A 26,371-nucleotide genomic window follows, 5' to 3' on the forward strand; every position below is an offset into this window, starting at 1 on the left:
AAATCAACAAACAGACTCCTAATTATAGAGTACAATCTGATGGCTACCAGAGGGTATGGGGGTGGAGGGAATGGGTGATATAGGTGATGGGGATTAAGGAGTGCACTTGTCATAATGAGCACAGGGTGATGTATGGAACTATTGACTTACTATATTGTACACCTGAAACTAATGTAACAGTATGTTAACTAACTGGAATTAAAATAAAAATTTAAAAAACAAAGCAAAACAAACAAAGAGAAAAATGAGGCCTCAGTGGTGGAAGGGGTTTCAAGGGTTCTCAGGAAAAGCAGTGGCATCACTAGATGTGTAGAAGAACAAAACTTAAGAAGATAGCAGAATGGCCTGATAGCTAAGAGGACCCAGGACAGAGGGACTGTAGGACAATGATGTAGAGGGCACAGCACAGAATCTTAGAACTGCCATAGGTGAGGAGAGGTGGGCAGGACATGATGGCAGAGGACTTCTGGGTCCCAATAAGGACAGCTCCCATAGCAAAATTAAATCAGAGCACCTGATTCACTATGTCATACCTACCACCTGAGAGATCTCAGAAATTGTCTCTAGCCTGAGAGGTCCCGCAAACTCTAACTGGAAACCTTGACTAAAATTTTGATATTTTACACATAAGAATTTCATTTCCAGTAATTTTTCCTAATGGCATATCTGGACTGGTATCCAAACATGTATGTAAGTGGATATTCACCACCATTTTGTTTATAATAGCAAAAAAAAAAAAATTAGGAAATGGGTCATTTAGCTCTTATATTTTTCTATTTTAAGTTTTGCAACAAGCTGTGTAACTGCTATAATCATGGGCTCCCTGGGTGACTCAGTTGGTTAAGAGTCAGACTCTTGATATCAGCTCAGGTCTTGAACTCAGGGTCATGATTTTGAGCTCCATGTTGTGTGTGGAGCCTACTTAAAATCATCAATCAAGAATAAAATCAAAGATACAAGCAAAGTAATATAAAACTACATGCAAAAGCCTTCCTAATAGCATTTTATTCTCATTATAAAATATTATTTTTAAGAATTAAGTTAGAGATAATATTTTTGAAGTCTCCCCAATGTACCAGCCCTTATCAGCAATCTAGTTTCTTTCCTTGCAACCTTTCAGTTATTGTTGGCCCATGGACAGAACAGTCATATGTCACCTGGGGAAGGTAATTCCTATCAAACAGGCAGGGGTGCTGGTAAGAGCTTGGGGAGAGATATAGAGAGAATAAAGCAAGGGTGAAGAGATCACCTGCATGCCTGAGAAGAGCCTCAGTTATCTTATCCACTATGTCTCAGCGGTGAAATTACAAGCTCTCTCAACAGGCAAGCACCATGGGTAGTCCAACTTTGTATAACCAGTATTGAAAACCTAGAGTTGCATGTATTGGGTGCTCAAAAATATTTATTATTAAGTGCATAATTAATTAGCTTTGTTTTCATACTTTCATTTTGAAACTTTCAAAGTAAGTAAAAATTTTAGTAAGAATATACTTACAGTTGAACCAAAGGGTGAAACTTTTCTCGAAAATCAAGTCTCAATGGGCAGCCATATTCTTTCCAATTATATTTTACTCGCTAGAAAAGGAAAAATGATTTAGTTATTTTCTATATATGTCTGATTGATAAAATTATAGTTTTCTTACCAAGTTTTTAGATGGTTTATTCCTCAAATATGACCTGTAAAAAAAGAATCATTTTTCATTACTTATTTTTCTTTCTTCTTTTCAAACTTAAAAATCAAAACCATTACTTTGTTCAGGTAAGGAGGTATTACAAAAGTTAAATAAATAAACATAATTACAAAACACTCCCCAAATGTGTGGAGATTAAATAACACACTTCTAAATAACTCATGGGTCAAAGAAGAAATCTTAAGAGAAATTTTAAAACATTTTGAACTAAATGAAAATGAAAACACAACTTATCAAAATTTGTGAGTTGCAGCAAAAGCAGTGCCTAGAGGTAAATTCGTAGCAATGAATGCATATTTTAGAAAAGATTGATGTTAATAGGAATTAATACTACTTGATTCCAAATTACTGGTGTTATATTAATATAAGACTCAGTGCTTATGTTAAAACTATTTCTTACTTTTCAATATGGTAAAAGAAATCATGCTGAAGACATTCTTTTTTATTAAATCTACAAAAAATAAAACATAATGAAGTTGTAATATTATCATCCCTTATATACTTAACAGACATTTAATCATTTAACTCAGTGATTCTCAGACTTGAGAGTATCACAGAATTGTCACTTACTGAATTAGAATCCTGGGGTTGGTTGTGGCCCTTGCATTTCTATTTAAAAAAATCAGCTTCATAAATGTTTCTGAGGACATCAGAATTTGAAATATATTGATTTATCTATATTTGATACATGTGAAGAATTCATTGAAAATCTATAAAAATAAGATAAATTTCTTTGGACTATTTTCTTCCATATATATATATGTATATGTGTGTGTGTGTGTGTGTGTGTGTGTGTGTGTGTGTGTATACACACACACATATATATATATATTTTTTTTTTCAAACACAGACTCCTAATTGTTACTGGAGACTCAGTTGTACAGGTAAGGAGCTACTTTAAGGATTCACATAATTTCCAGTTAGGATTCATGCAGACATAAGGCTATCATGGTCTATAAAGTGATAAATTTTTCAGTAAGTTAAATTATTCATTTGACCATTTTTGCTGGCTACTTCCAGCAAGAGAGTGACTCAAATCACCACTGTGTTTAGAGAGATATTGGAAGTCTACACCATCTCCCACCCTGAAACTCAAAACAGACCCCATGAGATGCCCTCCATCATGGACATTTCTCCTGTCATGGGCACCTTGAACTCCATAGGTCTCCTTTCATGACTGTGAAAACCTTAGGCCTATCACATCCTGAATTTAAGATCAGAGGGTCATTTTTCGGGTTGCAGTCATTCTTAGTCATTGACTAAGAGGCCTAGAATAAGGTACTGAAATCTATGTTTTTCAAACATGCTTTCCAGATAGGTCTGGTGAACAACCAGCTATCTGACAATCACCATGTATACCCTCCCAGAACAGACTGATTCAAGCTGCATTTCACTGAAGAAAGAAATCTGCAGGCACGGCTACTGTGTGCAGTAGTTCTGGGAAACAGGACAGCAGTTATTCTCAAATTTTAATGCTCTTGCTAATCTCCCAGAAATTTAGTTAAAATAGAGGTTCTGTCTCAGCAGGAGTGGGAGAAGGTCACAGATTCTGCATTTCTAATAATTCCCCAAGATGCCAGTGCTGGTCCACTGACCATTCTCTAAGAAGCAAGGACGTGGACCATCCCAGAAGCAGGATGCTCTATGCTATATAAATTAGTTAGCCTTCATGTTTCCTGGAAAAGGAGTTATGGAAAATGCAAATTCCTTGCTGAATTAAATAAGAATACTTAATCACCAAGCCAGCAACTGATCATCACAATTCCACACTCCAAAGGTTATTGGAATGGCAGGTGAATAGACAATTGTTTGGATGAGAGCAAGTCGTTTCACAAATAGACTTGCATAAGAGCCCCTGGTCCCCCGCTCTCCCCCACTCCTAACCGCAGGAGACCTTCTCGTCTCAAGTGCACCTTTATCTCAGCTGAACGTACTGTGCTTGCTGACCTCGAGTCTCGCCCACACAGAAGAGAGCTTTGGCAAGTGGATGACAAAATCCAGCGTGCTTCATCATGAAGCACAGTAAGATCAAATAAAGAGAACCCTGGGGTTCTCTGGAGGAAGCACTGATGGTTCTGTGAGGTTTGCTCTAAAATAATGTCCCATGGGAAATGGTGCAGGAAACTGAGGCTTCTCTGATGTGGATGTAAGCGATTCTCTGACAGAGATGAGATCATGACTGATTTGAGTAGGACAGAAAGTAGACCTAAGTGTTTCTGCCTCTCCCTTCCCTGGGAAGTGAGCCTGAAGAGCTGAGAAGAGGTGATGGTGAAAGCTGGGAACTGGATTATTAAAAGGGAAGGAGGAGAAAAATGCTGGTAATAGGGAAAGAGGTTAATTCTTTTTATCTGTTTGTGCGACTCAGATGTAAGGTTTGACTTGGCAAAAGGTTCACACAAATTTAGTTTGGACAAACTTCAATTCAAGTTTTGGACACCAATGCCGATTCAACTTTGGATTTCATAAAGAACATGTCAGTCATCAGGCTAATAGCACCACCAGTAATTACAATGTAGTTCACCATTTGTTTTAAAATGCAAAGAGTAAGACAGGTCAAATGCAAATATACTTGCCCTTTAACAGCAATGTATTTACGAGGATTACAGCCAACAGCTATTTGGAACACCTAAAATGAAGCAATTTAAGTGGTGAGATCAGCGGTTCTGGTTCTCATGAGCTAAAAGCAATTACATTTTCGATTTGAAAAAATAACCTTTTAAATGTACGGTTTATCATACTGTTCTGTGCTGTTTTACTCCTTCTTTCTGATCACATTTTTTTTCTCTCTCTCTTTGCTTCCGGTTGCCCAGACCATTGCCCAAAGGTTAGTACTCTGCTTTTTTGACATCAGTATCTCAACAGAACTGACCCAATCTCATCTTTTACGAGCACCTCTGCAAACATGATCATCAACTCCACTTCCAGCTTGTACCTGGCTCAGCTGGTAGGTTTCTACAATATGTATAGCTATTAATTTGACTTCTTTTTAACCAGAGACCTGGTTCTTCCCTGACCAGGATGCCTATTTCAATTTCAACCTGGCTCCTGGATGCCTTACTCGTTGCTGTCTACCCTGCCACCCCATCCTAGGCTTCCTAGGGGCGATCTAGACGCTTGCTTTCTGTCTTAAACATGTCCTGTATGTTGCATATTTCCGTAAGACAAATCTGAAAAAACCTCTAATACTCCTTACCCCAAAGTAGGACTTGGGGATCAGAGGATGGGGTTAGAGAATAATGTCCAGATAAACTTGAGGGATTTAAAAGAGTTGTGCATGTGAAACCAAGGCCCTTCAGCCTTCATTTGAAAGGCATGCTCTACAGCAGGAGTTCATGGATTTTATTGCCTGAACCACCTGATCTCGGTCACAGGACCTGATTTGTTCTCTCAGCAACTCTACCTACAGTCCTTGCTGTCCTTCATCATCAAAGCTTTGTTTTCCAGTCAAATGTGTTCAGAAGCATGGGCCTGCCCTTTATCTTTACTAACCTATCCATTTGTCACACGTGGTTGACTACCCTGCCGCCCCATCCTAGGCTTCCTAGGGGTGAGTCTTTCAGTCAGGACCCACCATCACTCGGTGTCTTAGTCATAGCATCCCTTCTCTTCCGGGACCCAGTTGACAAAAATCAACAACCATGCTTGGGGTTAAAAATCTGAGTTGACCCGCATGTGGAACGTGAACAGGAACGTTGGTACAGAGTATGGGATGCACGAGAAAGGCTGTTTTCTAGGGCACCCGTGCACCCACTGCTGTGGGGCTGACAGTGTTCTCAGGATTGGATACCTAATTAGAGGTATTCTGACATGTAACCCAAATGAAAACAATGGGCGCACTGGTTTTCTTTATTTAATATTATTTTCCAATTTTAGTATATGTGCTGCCAAAGCAAACACTTCACATTATTCTCTCAGGTGCAGAGACAGGGTAGGGCTGCTCTTAACTTAGCTCAGAAGCGGACACAGCACATTCCTTCTAACCGGGCAGAACAACTGAACTGAGACAGGAATTCTGAAGGCCGTCAACACAGAAACGTTGGTAGATAATGCATTACATAGAGTGTAGTCATCTCTCCCTGGGGAAATTGATCCTGGGAGGAATCACTAAAGCTTTCTGGGGAATGGCTCACTAGGGTGGCTTCACTGCAGCCAATACAAGCTACCTACAGTGGGGCACAGAGGGTGGCTAGATTTGAACTGTCCGTGTCTTGGGGCATGCCGAGGAGGAAAGAGAAGAAACAAACTGGTAATATTAGATGGCTACTCTGTGACAGGCACCGTTCTGGACACTTTACACAAATGGATCACATTTAATACTCTCAACAGAGTGGATAAATACTGTAAGACCAATTTCCCTTTGGCAAACGAGGCGGCGGCAAATCACTGGTTAGTAGCTTGCCCCAGCCGGCAGCTGGCAAGGCTTGGATCTGAACTCAGGTGAGATTAATCTGTTTTTGTAATGCCTGGGCTGGGCAGCACCCAGTGGTTGGGATCCCTAACAAACCTAGTGAGTAGATAGGAAAAAGGGGTAGAGGAAAGCAGGGTGCTTCTGGAAGGCATCTTGTACGGGACAAGCAGCTGGAGGTGGAAAACAGACCTAGGCTGGGGAAGAAAGAGCTGGCTAGGTTGCGGTTTCTTGCTTCCTGCGAAGATGAAGCTGGGAACGTGGTGGGGTAGGCTGGCCGGGGAGTGGTTGGTGTGCACCTGCAGGAAGTTGCCCGGGGAAGCCGTGTGTCTGTCAGCTGCACTCAAGCTTGGATCACATCTGCCTCTGTTCAGGGCTCCTTCCAAATTCATGCAAGCTCACTCTGCTGCGAACAGGCTCCTTGTGCTGGGGTCCTGATGGACGAGGGCTGTTATTTCATGTACGTTTGAATTCTTCTTGTAGGGATTCCTCACTGTGTTATGCCTGGTATACAGTAGGTACTCAATATATGTTTCTTTTTTTAAATTTAATTTTTTAAAAATTTACATCCAAGTTAGTTAGCATATAGTGCAACAATGATTTCAGGAGTAGATTCCTTAGTGCCCCTGACCCATTTAGCCCATCCCCCCTCCCACAACCCCTCCAGCAACCCTCAGTTTGTTGTCCGTATTTATGAGTCTCTTGTCCCCCTTTCTGTTTTTACATTATTTTTGTTTCCCTTCCCTTATGTTCATCTGTTTCGTCTCTTAAAGTCCTCATATGAATGAAGTCATAGGATTTTTGTCTTTCTCTGACTGACTAATTTCACTTAGCATAATACCCTCCAGTTCCAGCCACGTAGTTGCAAATGGCAAGATTTCTTTCTTTTTGATTGCTGAGTAATACTCCATTGTATATATATATATATCACATCTTCTTTATGCATTCATCCATCAATGGACATTTGGGCTCTTTCCATACTCTGGCTCTTGTCGATAGTGCTGCTATAAACATGGGGGTGCATGTGTCCCTTCGAAACAGCACACCTGTATCCTGTGGATAAATGCCTAGTAGTGCAATTGCTGGGTTGTAGTGTAGTTCTATTTTTAGTCTTTTGAGGAACCTCCATACTGTTTTCCAGAGTGGCTGCACCAGCTTGCCTTCCCACCAATATATGTTTCTTGATTGTTAATTAGGCTGGGAGGGAATAAAGAGAGGAGGCATCCCTTGGAGTAGAACTGACTCAGAAGAGGTGGGCTGGTGTTGAAGAATTGGTGTTCAGTTTCTTAGTGCTTCTGGTTACCTGAACACACTGTTGCTATTTCACGGTGCTGTACTTTGGTATATGCGTCTTCCTGGGGTTCCTTTTGCATCCAGCCTGCTCAACTTCTACTGATTCTTCAACAGTCCTTTTGGGACACTCAGAATGGCCCAGAACTCTTCTGGGCTATTTGATGACCATGTATCTCACATTCCCTCATGCTGGCTTTTGTTTACGCCTAGGGAAGAGTCTGTCTTTTGGTCTTTGTGACAGCGGTGGTGGTTACGTGGTTACACACACATACTGAGACAGAGAAACACAGTCGGTATCCGATACATTTTTTCGAATGAAACAATGGTTCACTTTTTTTGAATAAAGAAATAAATGCAGGGTCAATGTGGACATGACTGGCAGTTTCCTCTGACAAACACACCCAGCTTCTGTTTTTCTCATTAATTTCACTTTTTCCTTTATACAGTTTTATTTGTCTCCATAAACTAATAATCTTACACTTTTATAGGTAGTTATATGTCTCACTTTCGACGGCAAACCCACGGAAGGCAGAACTGTGATCCATTCCCAGAGTTTTGTTCCCTGATCTCTTCCCGATGGAGAAATGTTACAAATGTAGGAGGGGGGTGGAGTTGCATAGAGGTATTGTATGGATTATACAGCTCACCACCATTATTACCATTATTGAGGTAAAGCTTTTGATCTGCGCATGTCACTTACCTTCTGGGATATTGGACATGGTCTTGCTGAGTCACTAGGCCTCATGTGGAGAAGCAGAAGACCCGTGTTCTGGTGTCTAGGAGAAACAGCACGTGCAGGTGATTATAGAATCACAGGGGAGGCGGGCACAATCCCACCTTTCTGGAGAGCCTATGAAAAATCCCATGTACACAATGTGACTGAGCCCCGTGAGGAATTTTAGAGGCCTAGAAGGGGGTAGTGATAGCAACTGCTCTCTGCTTCTGCTAAGGCAGCTGTGCACCGTGGTCACTCTGGAAAGCCCCTTGCACCTCATGGTGGGCTGGCATAGGGTCGGCCCAATGGGAAAGAGAAATGAGAGCTATCAACATTTCAACTCCCTGTTTTATTAACACCCCCAGTCCCTAGAGGAGAGGCTGTGCTGCTGACATCTTGCCCTGCTTCTGATGGTATCAGAAGGCTACAGCTGCTCCATTTGTTCTTCCTCTACCCTCTACAGATCTTTTCCTCCTATTGATAACACTTTGGGAACAATAAAGAGTAAGGTATGAAATCAGTTTCCTGAACCACATTATGCCACATAGTATGATCCGACTGGAAGCAAAAATGAGATCAAATTTCTAGGTGATGAAGTGCACAAGAGTTATTTTGTGCTCAGAGAAACTGGGGAGGGCCAAAAATCACAGAGTTTTTTGGAAGTTTTATTAATATTCTATCCCGTTGGTGCTCAGGTGTTTCCTTTTTGAAACAGCTGGGGAAAAACAAACTAACCACATGCAAAGGTTCTTTTTCTTCCAATATTCATCACATTTTCATATTTATTTATTTATCAAATATTGGGTATAAAATGTAAATAAATAAGTTAGGATACAAATAGCACATTTTTATATTTTTTAAATCACTGTGCCATATTTCATCAATTCTAAGATATATGTTTTTTTCTCATTTAATACCTTTGAAATCAGGAAGCATCTTATAATTTTAACTATGTCACTTATGGTTTGTTTTCCAATGTGATGGAAACGTTGATTTGATAAATACAGTGATATACCATAGATCTGTGAAGAACACTATAACAAATACTGCATCTATAAATTTCTAAGTTTTTTTTTTTTTTTGAGAGAGAAAGAATGTGTGGTGGGGAGGGGCAGAGAGAATCCCAAGCAGGTTCTGTGCTGTCAGTGCAGAGCCTGACAAAGGGGCTCGATCTCATGAACCATGAGATCATGACCTGAGCCAGAATCAAGAGTTGGATGCTTAACCAATTGAGTCACACAGGCACCCCTGCATTTATAATTTTCCATATAATTTTTCTTATAGGTAGATTTTTTTTTTTCCTGCCGTGGCTGATTTCAAAGCATTAGGTACTTTTTCTCGAGTCTTCGACTGACCTCAAGTATCCTGGACAGTTTGATTTGTATTCTACAGCAACAGAGCTCTGAGTAAATATCCAGAAAATCAAAAATACCCCAAGAAACATACAACATTAGAAGAATCGAGAGAAAAGTTGGTAGGTGAGGGGGCGAGGGATGAACTGAGCCTCCCTGAGTACTGTCTTTAAAGTAGACTTTTCTCCCTCCCCTTCCTGGTCTCTCTCTACCACTTTGTGCTGTTTTCTTTCCTTAATAGCATTTAAAACTACTTGAAATCATCTTGTTCATTTATTTGATGATTTGTTCTTTGTCTTTTCCTCCAAGAGATATGTCCCACGACACCAGTACCTCCTTTCTTGTTCACCATGTATTTTGAACACCTAGAAAGTGCTTGGCATAGAGTAGGTACTCATACTCACTTGGAGTAGCAGGGCTATTTTTCAAGAGAATATATTGAGTCAGGAATTAATGATGACCACAGAAATGCCTTAAGACTCAATTCCGGAGTAGTTGCTTCCTCCGGGAATGATCGTGCTCAGGTCCTACCTATTCCAAGAAGAGTCAACGATGGTGTTTTCTCTGATTCTACTCAAAGACTTTCTGATATTAGAGTTCTAGTCTGCCCAAGGATAGTATGTAAAGACTTTGGGATGGGAATGAATGATAAAACACACTTGAAAGTTATTGAATAAAGAAATAGCTTGTTTTTTGCATCTTCAATTGGATGAATGAAAACCTTGATAGGTTTCATTTCATTACATTTTTATACAGAATAGTAATTTCAAATCTCTCCAAACATTTAAAGGAATTTGAAATCTGGATATTTAAAGTGATATGAGGCCATTTAAGTAAAAGAACACCTGGAAATCAATATCCTTGATAGCACATTTCATACCGAGTAGGTTCTTTTAAAAGTCATACTTACTGCAATTTGAAGTAATCATCTACTGCCTCATAATTTACATTTTGAAAAAATGTTACTGTCTGGAAAAGAAAATGAGAGTTTATTTAAAACAGGAAAACTGGGAATGGGGGGACAATGAATACTTTCAAGACAGATTTGAAACTTTCTTTAGGTAAGAAAAAATATAATTAGTATTTTTCCAATTTATTTTCTTTTCTAACTCAGAAACTCCAATTATGTACATATTAGACTTCCTTTGTTACCTTTTTCTTATTTTCTCTTTGAATTGCATTTTACCATAGTCCCTTTATTTCGATGGCTTCTCTCTCCCTCTTCATTTACTTTTGTCATTGCAATATTCCTATTTTCATTTTTAATTTTTCATTTCATTCCTGATGTGTGACCAGCCTTCTCCTGTTCCTAATAACCTCATCTCTGGACCTTTTTATTTCCTCTTTGAGGTTTTTAGAATAATTACAGACATAATGTTGTCTGTAATTTTTCAGACTCTGAGGAGTCATTTGCCTGAAACTTCTTTTCTTGTTTTTGAGTAATTAAAAAAAAATCTATTTGCCTTGTGTATATGTCCTTGCTATTTTCTTCTACCTGGGGCACGTTTCATCTCAATGTTCAGCATTCCAGAAGGTTTCTATCTTTTCAGGATAAATCCAGTTACGGAACATGTATGATATTAGAGGAAAAAAATTATAGGTTGTATTTTTTTATTTAATTAAAAAAAAATTTTTAACATTTATTTTTGAGAGAGAGAGAGAAAGAGAGAGAGCATGTGAACAGGGAAGGGGCAGAGAGAGGGGAGACAAAGAATCCAAAGCAGGCTCCGGGCTCTGAGCTGTCAGCACAGAGCCCAATGTGGGTCTCAAATTCACAAACCGTGAGATGATAACCTGAGCTGAAGTCAGACACGCAACCGACTGAGCCTCCCAGGTGCCCCATAAGCTGCATATTTTTAAAGCATGGTAACTATAATCACCATATCCCAAAATTACTTTTTTGGTGGTACTTCTTTGTTTTGTATATATTAATACATATCTTCAGAGATATCAATTTGACTCTGGCTAATCTGGTATGATTAGAACAGAGATGTTGTACCTCTAATACAACCTTTGCAAAAAATCTTAACTTCTGAGACAAAGTTTATTTATCCACATCTTGGATGGTAAGTGGTATTAAACGAAATATGCAATCTCTTGTGATAAAGTTGAAGGCTGTGGAGGTCATCACACTAAAAATAAATCTCGTTCAGGTTCGAGGAAAGGAGCTAGTTGTCAAATTTACACTTGTATTCTATTGTACACCATACTCTTCTTCATATGTAATGATAAAAATAGCATAATTAGGCTTGAAAATTTTAATATTATCTTTTGTGAAATGTAAGCAGATTCTCCAAGGGTTGCTTATCAATTGTCACTTAAGTGGTGCTCAAACTTGGGTTTGTAACTCAACCAGCATATGTGTATTATTTTGGATCATAATCACTGAAAATATTTACCCAGTGGAACTATTTTAAAAATATATATTTTGTGAATGTGATCATCTGTTTAAAAACCATTTCATTATAAATAATTAGGAAATGATTTGGAGACTTTCATTTCTGCTAGTGGTAGATAGGTTATACAGACAAATTTTTGCTCTTTTAAAAAAAATTTTTTAACATTTATTTCTTATTGAGAGACAGACACAGAGTGTGAGCAGGGGAGGGGCAGAGAGAAGGGGAGACACAGACTCTGAAGCAGGCTCCAGGCTCTGAGCTGTCAGTACAGAGACCATCGCGGAGCTCGAACTCACAAATCCCAAGATCATGACATGAGCCGAAGTCAGACACTTAACTGACTGAGCCACCCAGGCATCCCGACAAATTTTTGCTCTTAAAAACACACATATCACAAAACCTACAAACATCAGCCTTTTGTGAAGTCACCTTTAAAAGCATCCAATAACTGACAAGAGAGTAGAGAACTATTAGCCCAAAGACTGAGGGAAATTAGGAATCTAGAGAATAAAGCAGAACACCAGAGGCCATAGTCTATTTCTCCCCTAAAGGCATTTGTCAACATAGTCAGGAGACAGAGAATTCAAGATAGAGAATCAAATTGGATATCCTCTCTACATTAACCTGTGTTATCAGAAGATTGTATTCTCAGAGTAAGAGTAAGTCAAGATTAAATTTGGGCCCTCCTTAACTTTCTAGTGACTTTAGTTACTATGTGATCAGAAAAAGCAAGAAAAGGAAAAAAATTTGTCCTAACAATTGGTAGCCTACCTATGGGTAGGTTCTTGTATGGGTGGAATTGTTTGTCCAGAAGACTCAGGATTTAAAGAAGTTTCAAGGGAGTGGTACCCCTAGATAGCAGCAAACTCAGATCATCTTCAGATCAAGGCATATTCTTACTCAACCTCAGGGAATTCTTACAGATAGTTTCACAAGTGTAACAGCACATAGTCAAGAATAACCAAGTGCACAAGGAAATAAGGTGTGCATGAGAATAAACAAACCAGAATAAACAATGATGAGGGAGAAGAAATAGATGAAATAACACATGCTCAGACTGCAGATATGGAAGTAATAGGTGCAGATTATAAAACAGATGTGTTTACTAGTCGTGTGGGAATAAATGACAAGTTGAAAATATCTGTTGTGTAAAAGAAACCATAAATGTGTCAGTGTTTTTTTTTTGTTTTTAAATTTTTTTTTAACGTTTATTTATTTTTGGGACAGAGAGAGACAGAGCATGAACGGGGGAGGGGCAGAGAGAGAGGGAGACACAGAATCGGAAACAGGCTCCAGGCTCTGAGCCATCAGCCCAGAGCCTGATGCGGGGCTCAAACTCACGGACTGCGAGATCGTGACCTGAGCTGAAGTCGGACGCTTAACCGACTGCGCCACCCAGGCGCCCCGTGTCAGTGTTTTTTTTAAAGGAACAAATAAAACTTCTAGAGATGGAAAATACAAGAGTCAAAATAAACACACAGTGTGTAATTTTGGCATCAGATCAGGCATGACAAGAAGAAGGAGTGAAGTGGAAGACAGATCAGAAGAAATGATAACGATGTATCACAGAGAGATAAAAAGATGGACAATAAAGAAGAAAGACTCATGGGGAATAGATGGAGGGTTAGCTTTTGTTTCATCAGTGTTTCAGGAGAAAAGACAGGGACAGAGGCAAAGATGACATTTGACAAGATACCTGATGAAGGCAGTGATCCACAGATTCAAGAGGCCCAAGAAGTCCCAAGCAGGATAAACATAAATATCTACACACGTCAGAGTGAAAGTATAGAATGCAAAGAATAAAATCATAATTCATCAAATCTAGGATGCCACAGGGTATAAGACTCATCCTGATGTCATAGATGGTAAAAAATGTGCCTTAGGCATAAAGAAAGTCATTGATAGTAATAACATAATATTAGGAGACTTCAACACCCCACTCACAGCAATGGACAGATCATCTAATCAAAAAATCAACAAGGAAACAATGGCTTTGAATGACACATTGGACCAGATGGACTTAACAGATATATTCAGAACATTTCATCCTAAAGCAGCAGAATATACATTCTTCTCCAGTGCACATGGAATGTTCCCCAGAATAGACCACATACTGGGACAGCCCTCAGAAAGTACAAAAAGATCGAGATCATACTGTGCATATTTCAAACCACAATGCTATGAAACTTGAAATCAACCACAAGAAAAAATTTGGAAAGGTAACAAGTACTTGGAGACTGAAGAACATCCTACTAAAGAATGAATGGGTTAACCAACCAGTCAAAGAGGAAAATAAAAAGTATATGGAAGCCAATTAAAATGATAACACCACAACCTAAAACCTCTGGGACGCAGCAAAGGTGGTCACAAGAGGAAAGCATATAGCAATCCAAGCCTTCCTAAAGAAGGAAGAAAGATCTCAGATACATAACCTAACCTTATGCCTTAAGGAGCTGGAAAAAGAACAGCAAATAAAACCCAAGACCAGCAGAAGACAGGAAATAATAAAGATTAGAGCAGAAATTAATGCTATCGAAACCAAAAAAACAGTAGAACAGATCAATGAAACTAGAAGCTGGTTCTTTGAAAGAATTAAAAAAATTGATAAACCACTAGCCAGTTTGATCAAAAAGAAAAAGTAAAGGACCCAAATAAATAAAATCAAGAATGAAAGAAGAGAGATCACAACCAACACAGCAGAAATACAAACAATAATAAGAGAATATTATGAGCAATTATATGCCAATAAAATGGACACTCTGGAAGAAATGGAAAACTTCCTAGAAACATACACACTACCAAAACTGAAACAGGAAGAAATAGAAAATTAGAACAGACCCATAACCAGTAAGGAAATCAAATTAGTAATCAAAAATCTCCCAAAAAACAAGAGTGCAGGGCCAGATGGCTTTCCAGGGGAATTCTACCAAACATTTAAGGAAGAGCTAACACCTATTCTCTTGAAGCTGTTCCAAAAAATTGAAATGGAAGGAAAACTTCCAAACTCATTCTATGAAGCCAGCATTACCTTGATTCCAAAACCAGACAGAGACCCCACTAAAAAAGAGAACTATGGACCAATTTCCCTGATGAACATGGATGCAAAAATTCTCAGCAAGATATTAGCCAACCGGCTCCAACAATACACTTAAAAAATTATTCACCACGACTAAGTAGGATTTATACCTGGGATGCAGGGCTGGTTCAATATCTGCAAAACAATGAACATGATTCATCACATCAATAAAAAAAGCACAAGAACCATATGATCCTCTCAATAGATGCAGAGAAAGCATTTGACAAAATACAGCATCCTTTCTTGATAAAAACCCTCAAGAAGGTAGGGATAGAAGGATCATACCTCGAGATCATAAAACCCATATATGAATGACCCAACGCTAATATCATCCTCAATGGGGAAAAACTGAGAGCTTTCCCCCTAAGGTCAGGAATAAGACAGGGATGTCCACTCTTGCCACTGTTATTCAACAAAATATTGGAGGTCTTAGCCTTTGCAATCAGACAACATAAAGAAATAAAAGGCATCAAAATTGGCCAGGATGAGTTCAAACTTTCACTTTTTGCAAATGACATGATACTCTATATGGAAATCTTTAGGGTTTCCTAAGATTCCACCAAGAAACTGCTAGAACTGATTCATGAATTCAGCAAAGTTGTAGGATATAGCATCAATGTACAGAAATCAGTTGCATTCCTATACACAAACAATGATGCAATAGAAAGAGAAATCAAAGAATTGATCCCATTTATGGTTGCACCAAAACCCATAAAATACCTAGGAATAAGTCTAACCAAAGAGGTGAAAAATCCATACATTGAAAACTATAGAAAGCTTATGAAAGAAATTGAAGAAGACACACAAAAAAATGGAAAAAGATTCCATGTTCCTGGATAGGAAGAAAAAATATTGTTAAAATGTCGATACTACCCAAAGCAATCTACATATTCAATGCAATCCCTATCAAAGTAATACGAGCATTCTTCACAGAGCAAGAACAAATAATCCTACAATTTGTATGGAACCAGAAAAGACCCCGAATAGCCAAAGCAATCTTGAAAAAGAAAACCAAAGCAGGAGGCATCACAATCCCGGACTTCAAGCTATACTACAAAGCTGTAATCATCAAGACAGTATGGTACTGGCACAAGAAGAGACACTCAGATCAATGGAACAGAATAGAGAACCCAGAAATGGACCCACAAACATATGGCCAACTAATCTTTGACATAGCAGGAAAGAATATCCAATGGGATAAAGAGTCTCTTCAGCAACTGGTGTTGGGAAAATTGGACAGTGACATGCAGAAGAATGAACCTGGACCACTTTCTTACACCATACACAAAAATAAACTCAAAGTGGATGAAAGACCTCAATGTAAGACAGGAAGCCATCAAAATCCTCGAGGACAAAGCAGGCAAAAACCTCTTTGATCTTGGCCACAGCAGCTTCTAACTCAACATGTCTCCGGAGACAAGGGAAACAAAAGCAAAAATGAACTATTGGGACCTCATCAAAATAAAAAGCTTCTGGGGGCGCCTGGGTGGCGCAGTCGGTTAAGCGTCCGACTTCAGCCAGGTCACGATCTCGCGGTCCGTGAGTTCGAGCCCCACGTCGGGCTCTGGGCTGATGGCTCAGAGCCTGGAGCCTGTTTCCGATTCTCTGTCTCCCTCTCTCTCTGCCCCATGCTCTGTCTCTCTCTGTCCCAAAATTAAATAAACGTTGAAAAAAAATAAAAAGCTTCTGCATAGCGAAGGAAACAATCAGCAAAACCAAAAGGCAACCGACAGAATGTGAGAAGATATTTTCAAACGACATATCAGATAAAGGGTTAGTATCCAAAATCTATAAGGAACTTGTCAAACTCAACACCCAAAAAACAAACATTCCAGTGAAGAAATGGGCAATAGACATGAATAGACACTTCTCCAAAGAAGACATCCAGATGACCAACTGACACATGAAAAAATGCTCAACGTCATTCATCATCGGGAAAATACAAATCAAAACCACAATGAGATACCGCCTCACACCTGTCAGAATGGCTAACATTAACAACTCAGGCAACAACAGATGTTGGCGAGGCTGCAGAGAAAGAGGATCTCTTTTGCACTGTTGGTGGCAATGTAAGCTGGTGCAGCCACTCTGGAAAACAGTATGGAGGTTCCTCAAAAAACTAAAAATAGAACTACCCTATGACCCAGCAATTGCACTACTAGGCATTTCTCCACGGGATACAGGTGTGCTGTTTTGAAGGGACACATGCACCCCCATGTTTATAGCAGCACTATCCACAATAGCCAAAGTATGGGAAGAGCCCAAATGTCCATCGATGGATGAATGGATAAAGAAGATGTGGTGGTATATGTATACAATGGAGTATTGCTCGGCAATCAAAAAGAATGAAACCTTGCCATTTGCAATTACGTGGATGGAACTGGAGGGTATTATGCTAAGCGAAATTAGTCAGAGAAAGACAAATATCATATGACTTCAGTCTTATGAGGACTTTAAGATCCAAAACAGATGAACATAAGGGAAGGGAAGCAAAAATAATATAAAAACAGGAAAGGGGATGAAACAGAAGAGACTCTTAAATATGGAGAACAAACAGAGGGTTCCTGGAGGGGTTGTGGGAGGGGGGATGGGCTACATGGGTAAGGGGCATTAAGGAATCTACTCCTGAAATCACTGTTGCACTATATGCTAACTAATTTGGGTGTAAATTTTAAAAAAATGTGCCTTAGAATTGGTGAAACGTGGTGGTGGGAGCAGTAGCAACAGCCTTAAGAGCAGCACCCACAGTGGTGATTGTGGTGGTAGCAGCAATGCATAAACATAGTGCTTGCCAGGTACCAGACGCAGCTCCAAGGGTTTACATACCTAAACTCATTTTCATCCTAATAACTTACAAAATAAATATTATGATAATGACTATATTATATAATTTCATTGTATTAACATGTTAACAAAATTATATGTTAATATATTTTATTACATATAATATATTATTATTATTATCATCATTACTTAGATGAGGGTATGGAGGCATAGAAAGACTAAAAAACTTGCTTCTCTGAGTAAGTATTTTTGTGTTTTTTGGGGGGTAAATACCCAGTACGGCGATTACTGGATCAAAGAGGACTTCCATTTTCAACTTTTTGAGGAGCCTCCATACTGTTTTCCGGCGTGGCTGCACCAGTGTGCATTCCCACCAACAGCACAAGAAGGTTCCCCTTTCTCCACATCCTCGCCAACACCTTGTGTTTTTGCTTTTAGCCGTTCTGACAGGTGTGATACATGCACCCCTATGTTTATAGCAGCATCATCTACAAGAGCCAATTATGGAAGCAGCCCAAGTATCCACTGATTGATGACTGGATAAAGAAGAGGTGATATATATATATATATATATATATATATATATATATATATATATCAGAGGTGATTATATAATATATAATATATATGTATTATATATATATATATATATATATATATATATTATACACACACATATATGCAGTGGCATATTATTCCACCACACAAAAAAGATTGAAACCTTGCCATTTGCAATGGCATTTTTTGGAACTAGAGACCGTAATGCTAATTGAAATAAGGCAGAGACAGACAAATAGCATATGATTTCACTCAGATGTGGAATTTAAGAAAGCAAACAAATGAGCAAAGAGGAAAAAAAAAAGAGAGAGAGAGACAAACCAAGAAACAGACTCTTGGTCACCGGAGGGGAGGTGGGTGGGGGGAAAGGGGAAATAGGTGATGGGAATTAAGGAGGGCACTTGTTGTGATGAGCACTGGGTGATGTACGGAAGTGTTGAAGCACTACATTGTGTACTTAAAACTAATGTAACATTATATGGTAAGTATACTGGAATTAAAATAATTTAATAAAAAGGTTAGATGTAAAAGCAGTCTTAAGATTTTTATGGAATCAAATTTTAAAAAACTTGCTTAATGTCATCAGTTAATGTGCATTGCTAATAAATGACAGAGCTAGTATTTTATCAAAACAGGTAAATTTTTATATCCTTGGTCATTTGTATATTTTGATTGGTAACTTATTTTGAAGTTCTAAACTGCAAATGGGCAAATGCACACGAGACAGCCCAGTCTTGGAAAGAAAACTTATGAGAGCATCTGCAGATATTGGGGCTAGATAATGAAAGAAAATATTCCTGGGCTAAAGGAAGTGGAACTCTTTTCTGTTTTTATTTTGGAAGAAGGGGTAACTCAGTTTCAGAAAAGTGAGTTGAAGATGCTCCTTATTTCTTGAAACATGATCAATTGAGTCTCATTTTATTCATTATGTTTTACTTTTCCCCTGTACCTTCTTCCCCCATTTCCTGTCTCCACTGTAGGCCCCCATAATATTTATCAAACAAGTATGATGTCATCATACTTGATGATGTCATATTGTCTGATATATGTCCTCGGGTATCTTTGTATCCACGGAAAATGAATAATGCTTTTCTTTTTGTTGCTTGTGATTTGTATGCGGGTGTTTGTAATTTTTGTAAATGTTACCATGTGATCGATCTCAGTTTCTCACTTAACACTGTTTTCTACTCGACACCGTTTTAAGATCTATCCCTATGACTGTACACAAACCTAAATCAGCTTTCTTTGTTTCTAAACCCGTTTCTGCCAGATTGCATTATTATTGTAGTTGTGGAATGAAAAACATTATGAACTGGTGAAATGTCAGTTACTGCTTCTCTGAGAACTAAACTGATTGCTTTGGAAAGTTTTAATAAACCAAGTTCCTGAAGAAATTGCTGAATTAGGTATGAGCAAGGTAACAATAAGAAGCTGGTTGAAAATTAAAAAAAAAAAAAAAAGAACTTTGGTTCCTTTCCCAGTGTCATTAATTTTGTTTTCCCTCCTCTACTTAATTTATCTTTTTAAGAATTTTTTAAATGTTTGTTTATTTTTGAGAGAGAGAGAGCGAGAGAGAGCATGAGAGGCAGAGGGGCAGAGACAGATGGAGACACAGAATCCGAAGCAGGCTTCAGGCTCTGAGCTGTCAGCACAGAGCCCGATGTGGGGCTCCAACTCACAGAGTGCAAGCTTATGAACTGAGCTGAAGTCAGAGGCTTAACTGACAGAGCCACCCAGGCGCCCCTTCCCTCCTCTACTTTAAAGAAACAGAAATGGGAAGTCAGCGATAATGCATTACAAATAAGGTTATTCAAGAAAGGAGACGAGGCGCTCCAATAAGTTGACTTATTTCAAAGAAAAGCCTGTGGTCCTACATTAAAAGATTGACTAACGAATGCACATTCATTTATTGAAGTTAAAGTACAACGCTTCATATATATGTTTCATGTTTTAGGATTCTCTGCTTTAACTGACTTTGGAATTAACTGAACACTCCATTGCATTGCATCAGTTCAGAGGCCCACCCTCATATATGCTAAAGAAAGCTGAGCCTAGAAAGAGAAGGTGGGAAACAGAATAGAGAGTGTTGGGGAAAAAACTGTAGTAACGCATAAAACGCTTATGCTATAATGTTCATCGGAAAGTAGTACACAAAATAATATATGCAGTTCATTCATACCTAATTGTGCTGGACTGTTTCCAAAGCTAGCTTCAGTGATTCCTCTCCTTCCTGTAGGCACCACCCCTCACAGCGTAAGTAACCTGGACTGGCCTCATGAATTGCTTTGACAAATAGAATGTGGCCGAGAAGAGGCCTTGTGGCTTCTACTCATGCAGTCTTGGAATACTGCCCTAAGACCGCCTTGGGGAAAAGCCAGGTCTGGCCTGGACAATAGAGGTCACATGGTTCACAGACAAGTGCTCAGCTGATGTCCCTTCTACAAACAAGCCAGCGTGAGCGCCAACCACATGACATGTGTTTGAGGCCATCTTAGATCACTTTGTCCCAGACAAACCACCAGATGAATAAACCCAGGTGAAACCAGCAGAATTGCCCGGCCTCTCACGACCCAAATGTTGACAAATAGATTTGGATACTGTTTGAAGCCATCGCGTTTTGGGTGATGTTATAGTATAATAGGTGGCTGATAGAAGTCCATACAAAGCCATGCATTAAAAACAAAAAAGGAAGCAGGAAGCAGATAATACAATTGACAAAGAATTCTGCAGGAATGTGCTTTTAGGCAGCAAAGAGGCCTTTTGGATATTAAAAGTGAAATGTGTGACTCAGGAGCTAATGGCTTATCATTTATTTATTAAAAACTTGTATATTTCTCAACATTTTCCAAGCTAAACCTAGAAGGAAAATCTTTTTTTAAAAAATACACTCACTCACACACACACACACACACACACACACACACACACACATTTACAACAGACGAAGAAAGTTCTAATTTGTCTTCACATCAAACACTGTTTACCACAATCAGTTAACAGAAATTACTGCAACATTGGCCAAGAGGACCTAAAACTAAGGATACATGATATTATGAGAAAACCTCATGTAATGTGACTGACAATGCTAGACACTATTTTTTTGGTGATAGGATTTATAAAAGTCAATATTATAATTTTACATTTATTACAGTCATATGAGTACATTTTCAAACTATCAACTTACCATGGTTTTAGTGCAGTATCCTAGGGCAACTTCATAGTGAACCTGATATGTCTCTTGTAATATATTTGGGCCGTATGATTCCACCAGAATATACAGACCAACATTTTCTGGATAGACTATTTGAGTCCAGATGGACACGTTCTGTCCCTTGTCCAAAAAGAAAAAAACAGTAAAAATATTATTAAGAAATGCCACGTAGGGGCATTTCTCTTTTGAATTGAAAGTTACACTTTTTGCTTCTAGTCTTAAAGGATATTCCTGTGGACGTATTGTGCCATTTTCAAAAACATGTATGAGATACATTAGCCCAGAGGAACTCATCGAGACTGCTGACTTCAGTGTACTATTTGTCCATGCGTGTAGTTTTACCGCGTCTTTAATATTGGCCTTGAAGTAGAACATTATGTTATTTTCCATTTTCACCACCACATTTCCATAATAATCTGGAAAAGGAGGAGAAAAGTTTGTGTTATTCTAAGTAACCGCGAATCCATGCACTTCTAACCAAAATAATTTCTTTTGTAGTAAGGAAGGATTTGTCTGTTTTGAGAAAGTTAGAGTGTGCAGGCAGAAAACTACAACTTTACGTGATGCTGAAGGACATCTCTCCCACTTCATAGTGGGGCAATGTTTCCCCTGGATAGATTTCTTCTTGCGTGTACAATATCACTTAGGTATATATGACATCATTTCCATTAAAAAGCTAGAATTAGTGCATTAAGTAATAATAAGGGTAGGCATGACAAGAATCATATTATTAGGAAGCATTGTATTATGGAAAACATTGTGCCCCCCCAAGTGAAAATATCTTTAAAGAGGTAATTAAGGTTAAACTAGGTCATAAGGGAGGGGCCCTAATCCAATATGATCGGTATTCTTATTTATAAGAGGAATAAGAGACATCAGATCTCTCTCTGTCTCTCTCTCTCTGTATGCACACAGAAAAAAAGGCCATATGAGGGCACAGTGAGAAGGTGGCCTATGTCTCTAAGCCAAGAAGACAATCCTCACCAGAAACCAACCTTGAGATCACCTTGATCTTGGGCTTTTGGACTCCAGAACTGTGATAACATAAAATTGTATTGTTTAAGCCAACTAGCCCATGATATTTTGTTACAGTAGCCCTAGCAGACCAACAAAACTGGGATAAGAAACGGGGGTGGGTGTTGGTTCCTCTCATGTTCACTCTATAAATAAAAGCCAACTTCTTCCCTTAACAGAGTTTTATGCCTAAGTCATAGAGGTTCATAGACAATAAGTCTCTTACATTCTTTGGTTTTATAGCCATATCTGTAAAATGAACAGTGGAGCTAGTTGATTTCATAGCTTTCTTTCCATATATGACTTTCTCCGTGTACAGCTTCTAGGGGTATACTTTCCTTAACTAAAAAAACAAAAAAACAAAAAAACCCAAAAACCCGACAACAACAACAACAACAACACCCCAAAACAAACCCAAACCACCCAATGCTTTAAGGGGACTGACCAAAAGGAGGAAGGTCGATTCGTAGAGTCAGGAAGGTTCAGAGTATATTATGTGTATGCATCTTGCATTTGAAATTTGAATAAATAAGTGATATTTTCACAGACTGCTGTAGTTTATATGCTAATAAAACCCCTAAATCAGAAATGCTGATTTTTTTTTTTAGGATCAGAATACTTTAATAAGACATCACTGTCCACATAGATGTCCTTATGATGTTAAGCTTTCACACAGTCCTAGTGTTGTCAGTAGAAATTCAACAATATAATAATGTTGGCGAAATTATTACATTGATCGGTAAGGTGAATATGAAGCTTGGAATATTCTTCTGAGTCTTTTAGTAAAACTGCAAGGGTACGCTGCCCTTAGCGCTAAGGCAACACACAGGGCATCCAACACCAGTGCTGACAGGTCAGTAACACTGTGATGCTAAAGTGATTTGGTAACTTTTCTCATGGAACTTAGATCCTTTATAAATTTAATTTTGTTTTGTTGTGCTTTTGACAAAAAGTCCATCCAGGCGTACCAAATTCTTGGCCTGCTGTGCTGTGTGTGTGTGTGTGTGTGTGTGTGTGTGTTTCTCAAAACTTCACAAGGTGGAAGGAGGAGAGAAGGATGGATGCGGGTGGATGACCTAATAGAATATATCCAGATGTTGAGTGAGAAAAGTCGTTGCAGGATACACACAGTATGATGATATATAAGGTTTAAAATCTCACAAAACAAAAAACACATATTGCTTTAGGATCTTACATCGTGTCCAGGTCACTTGGTGACGTGGTCCTTGCCTTCTCCCACCAGCCTTGTTGCCACTTTTGGTCTCACCCTCTACCATCTAGTCATACACGATTAACTTCAGTTCCACGAACTTGCCATGTTCTCTTGCACCTCTGGGTCTTTGCTACTTCAACTCTCATCCTGACCATTGATCTAATTTTTCTAGTGTGTACCTTCTCCCTGGTTTTGGTTTAGAGGGTTTTTCCCCTGTGTGGACTTTTCTTTTTCTTTTTTTAATGTTTTCTTATTTATTTTTGACACACAGAGAGAGAGATCAATCATGAGTGGGGGAAGGGCAGAGAGAGAGAGGGAGATGGAGAATCCTAAGCAGGCTCCACAGGGTCAGCACAGAGCCTGATGGGGGCTCAGACTCATGAACCATGAGATCCTGACCTAGGCCAAATGCAAGAGCTGGACACTTAACCAACTGAACCACCCAGGCGCCTCTGTGTAGACTTTTCTGATGTCATAAATCTGAATTAGGTGTCCCTTCTGTGTGCTATATGGCACTCTCTCTTCTGCTTATCTTGCTGCTCATTGAAACATTATTAAATGAATTTTGGATTAAATATTAAGTTAAGAAGAAAATTAGGAATGACTTTAAAACAACGAGATTAAAAACACTGTATATGAAAGTTTGGGGATGCAGATAAAGCCGTAGTGAGAAAAATTCATAGCCTTATGCTTATTTGTAGATTTAAATGCTTAGAAAATAAGATTGAAAATAAATGAACTAATCATTTAACATAAGAAGCAGGCCACAGAGCACCAAAGTTACAAAAAAAAAAAAAAAAAGTGAAGAATCAATAATGACAAAAGCAGAAATTGAGGAATTAAATAGAAAGCAGATTTGATAAATAAACTAAGAGTACTTTTCAAAAGAAAGAAAACAAAGCCAAAAAAAAAACAACCCTAAACACAATAAACAATATCTTGTGAGCCAAATTAATAAGGGGTGGGATACAGACAACGTTATAAATGAGAAAGAGAATACTATTACAGACAATAAGCAATCTAAAAATAAAATGGAAAACCTTTGCCAATAAAGTAGCAAATCCAGATAAAATGAATGATTTCCTAAGGAAATACAAACTTCTAAAATTGACTAAAGAGATGGAATATTTGAAGAAACCAATTAGAGAAAATACAAATAATGAAGTGTACAACATCCCTGCTTGCAAAGACCTAATATTGCACACATATCATCATCTCTTCAATAAATTGCATGCCTGTTCTGGCTACACAGTGTTCTAGAAACTTGTGGGGGATACATTAGGGGAAAATCCAGAAAGTCTTCCCTCTTGTGTAACTTACATTCCTGCAGGAATACAGCAATAGGACATGAAAATAAGTGAATTATGTGGTGTGTTAGGAGATTAGGGCTACAGTAATCAAAACGACAGAGAGCTCATGCAGGTAGGAGTGGAACAGAATAGCCTAGAAAATGAACCTGGTTGACACGAGTAATAAATAGATAAGGAAGGTGGTATTTCAAACCTGGGGGGTAAGGGTTGGTGTCTAAAACAGTGATTTGAAGGCAACATCAGCTTTCAGTGAAAGACATAAAGACAAAAAATAGAACGAAATTCTTAACTTATACCAAACACAATTCTGGATGAATTAAAGATTGAAATATGCAAATTAGAAAAGTAAAAATGATAAAAGAAAATACTTAGTAATATTTTTGTAATTGGAAAGACCTTTCAAATTATGACATTACATCCAAAGTCACAAGTAAAAATATTAACAAATTTAACTACACAAAAACACAAATTCTAAATACCAAATCCCTCCAAAAAGGTACAAGAAATTACACACAAGAGACAATATTTGCAATACATGTCAAAGATAAATGGTGAATATACACTGTGAGTAATGACCATATCAGTATCAATAAGAAAATAGATAACCCCATGCAAAAATATCTCAAGAGTAATAACTGACAATCCATAGAAGAATATGGCCAATAAACACATGAAACTAGATATAACTTCTAATTATAAAATGAGTCCTAAAATGAGAATTACCCATTTTTTTCTGTATTGTGGGTAAATATCAAATATGTCATATGAAAATACACGTTTTCTAATACTTTTGGGGAAACAGACTGTGGCAACTTTTGCTGGAGAGCAACTGTAAAGATTTATTGATTTTTTGAATATTCAGAGCTTTGAATCACGAATTCTACATCTAATAACTTATATCAAAGAATACCTGTACAAGTGTAGAAAACATATACATATATAGAAGCACATTTCCTGCAGCATTATTTGTAGTAGCAAAAGAAATGAAGCCTGATATCTATCTATGTAAATATCTGTTTATACTCCTATTGGTCTAAATAATAGTACAGTTAAACCATGAACACTCTGTGGCAGTGAAAGTGGCATAGTTTTTATGTGTATTAGATATTTTGAAAATGCAGCTTATTATGTTTTGAATTTTCTTTTTCAAAAGTCTGAATAAATTCACAGGAACTTTTGAATAGTGGGTTATTTGAGGAATGAAAATGGTGAAGGTGGAAGGCTTTTGACTTCATATTTCATGTTTATGAATTGTTTAAGCTTTTTATTTCCGTGTTTCCAAATGGCCTTCAGTACAACATTCAGACTTTAAGGTCCCTCTAAAATGTATCCCCAAGTGTTGGGATGAGC

At 38.3% G+C, this 26,371-nt stretch overlaps 1 protein-coding gene across 5 annotated transcripts in view; it reads right to left on the bottom strand.

Annotated features, from left to right (window-relative positions):
• CATSPERE (catsper channel auxiliary subunit epsilon) overlaps positions 1 to 26,371 on the bottom strand; it is a 201,574-nt gene that overhangs the window by 36,387 nt on the left and 138,816 nt on the right. For 4 of the 5 annotated variants that reach the window (XM_047841280.1, XM_047841278.1, XM_047841281.1 and 1 more), the window contains 7 exons: positions 21,458 to 21,900; positions 10,367 to 10,425; positions 8,090 to 8,165; positions 4,265 to 4,317; positions 2,092 to 2,142; positions 1,644 to 1,677; positions 1,496 to 1,575 (listed from right to left, as the gene is read on the bottom strand). In XM_047841280.1, the coding sequence (XP_047697236.1) occupies positions 1,496 to 1,575; positions 1,644 to 1,677; positions 2,092 to 2,142; positions 4,265 to 4,317; positions 8,090 to 8,165; positions 10,367 to 10,425; positions 21,458 to 21,900 (796 nt within the window). The remainder of the gene's footprint in view (positions 1 to 1,495; positions 1,576 to 1,643; positions 1,678 to 2,091; positions 2,143 to 4,264; positions 4,318 to 8,089; positions 8,166 to 10,366; positions 10,426 to 21,457; positions 21,901 to 26,371) is intronic. The other variant, XM_047841279.1, reaches the window with a different exon arrangement.

Source organism: Prionailurus viverrinus, chromosome F1 (assembly GCF_022837055.1).
Source record: "Prionailurus viverrinus isolate Anna chromosome F1, UM_Priviv_1.0, whole genome shotgun sequence".
Taxonomy (NCBI): Eukaryota; Metazoa; Chordata; class Mammalia; order Carnivora; family Felidae; genus Prionailurus; species Prionailurus viverrinus.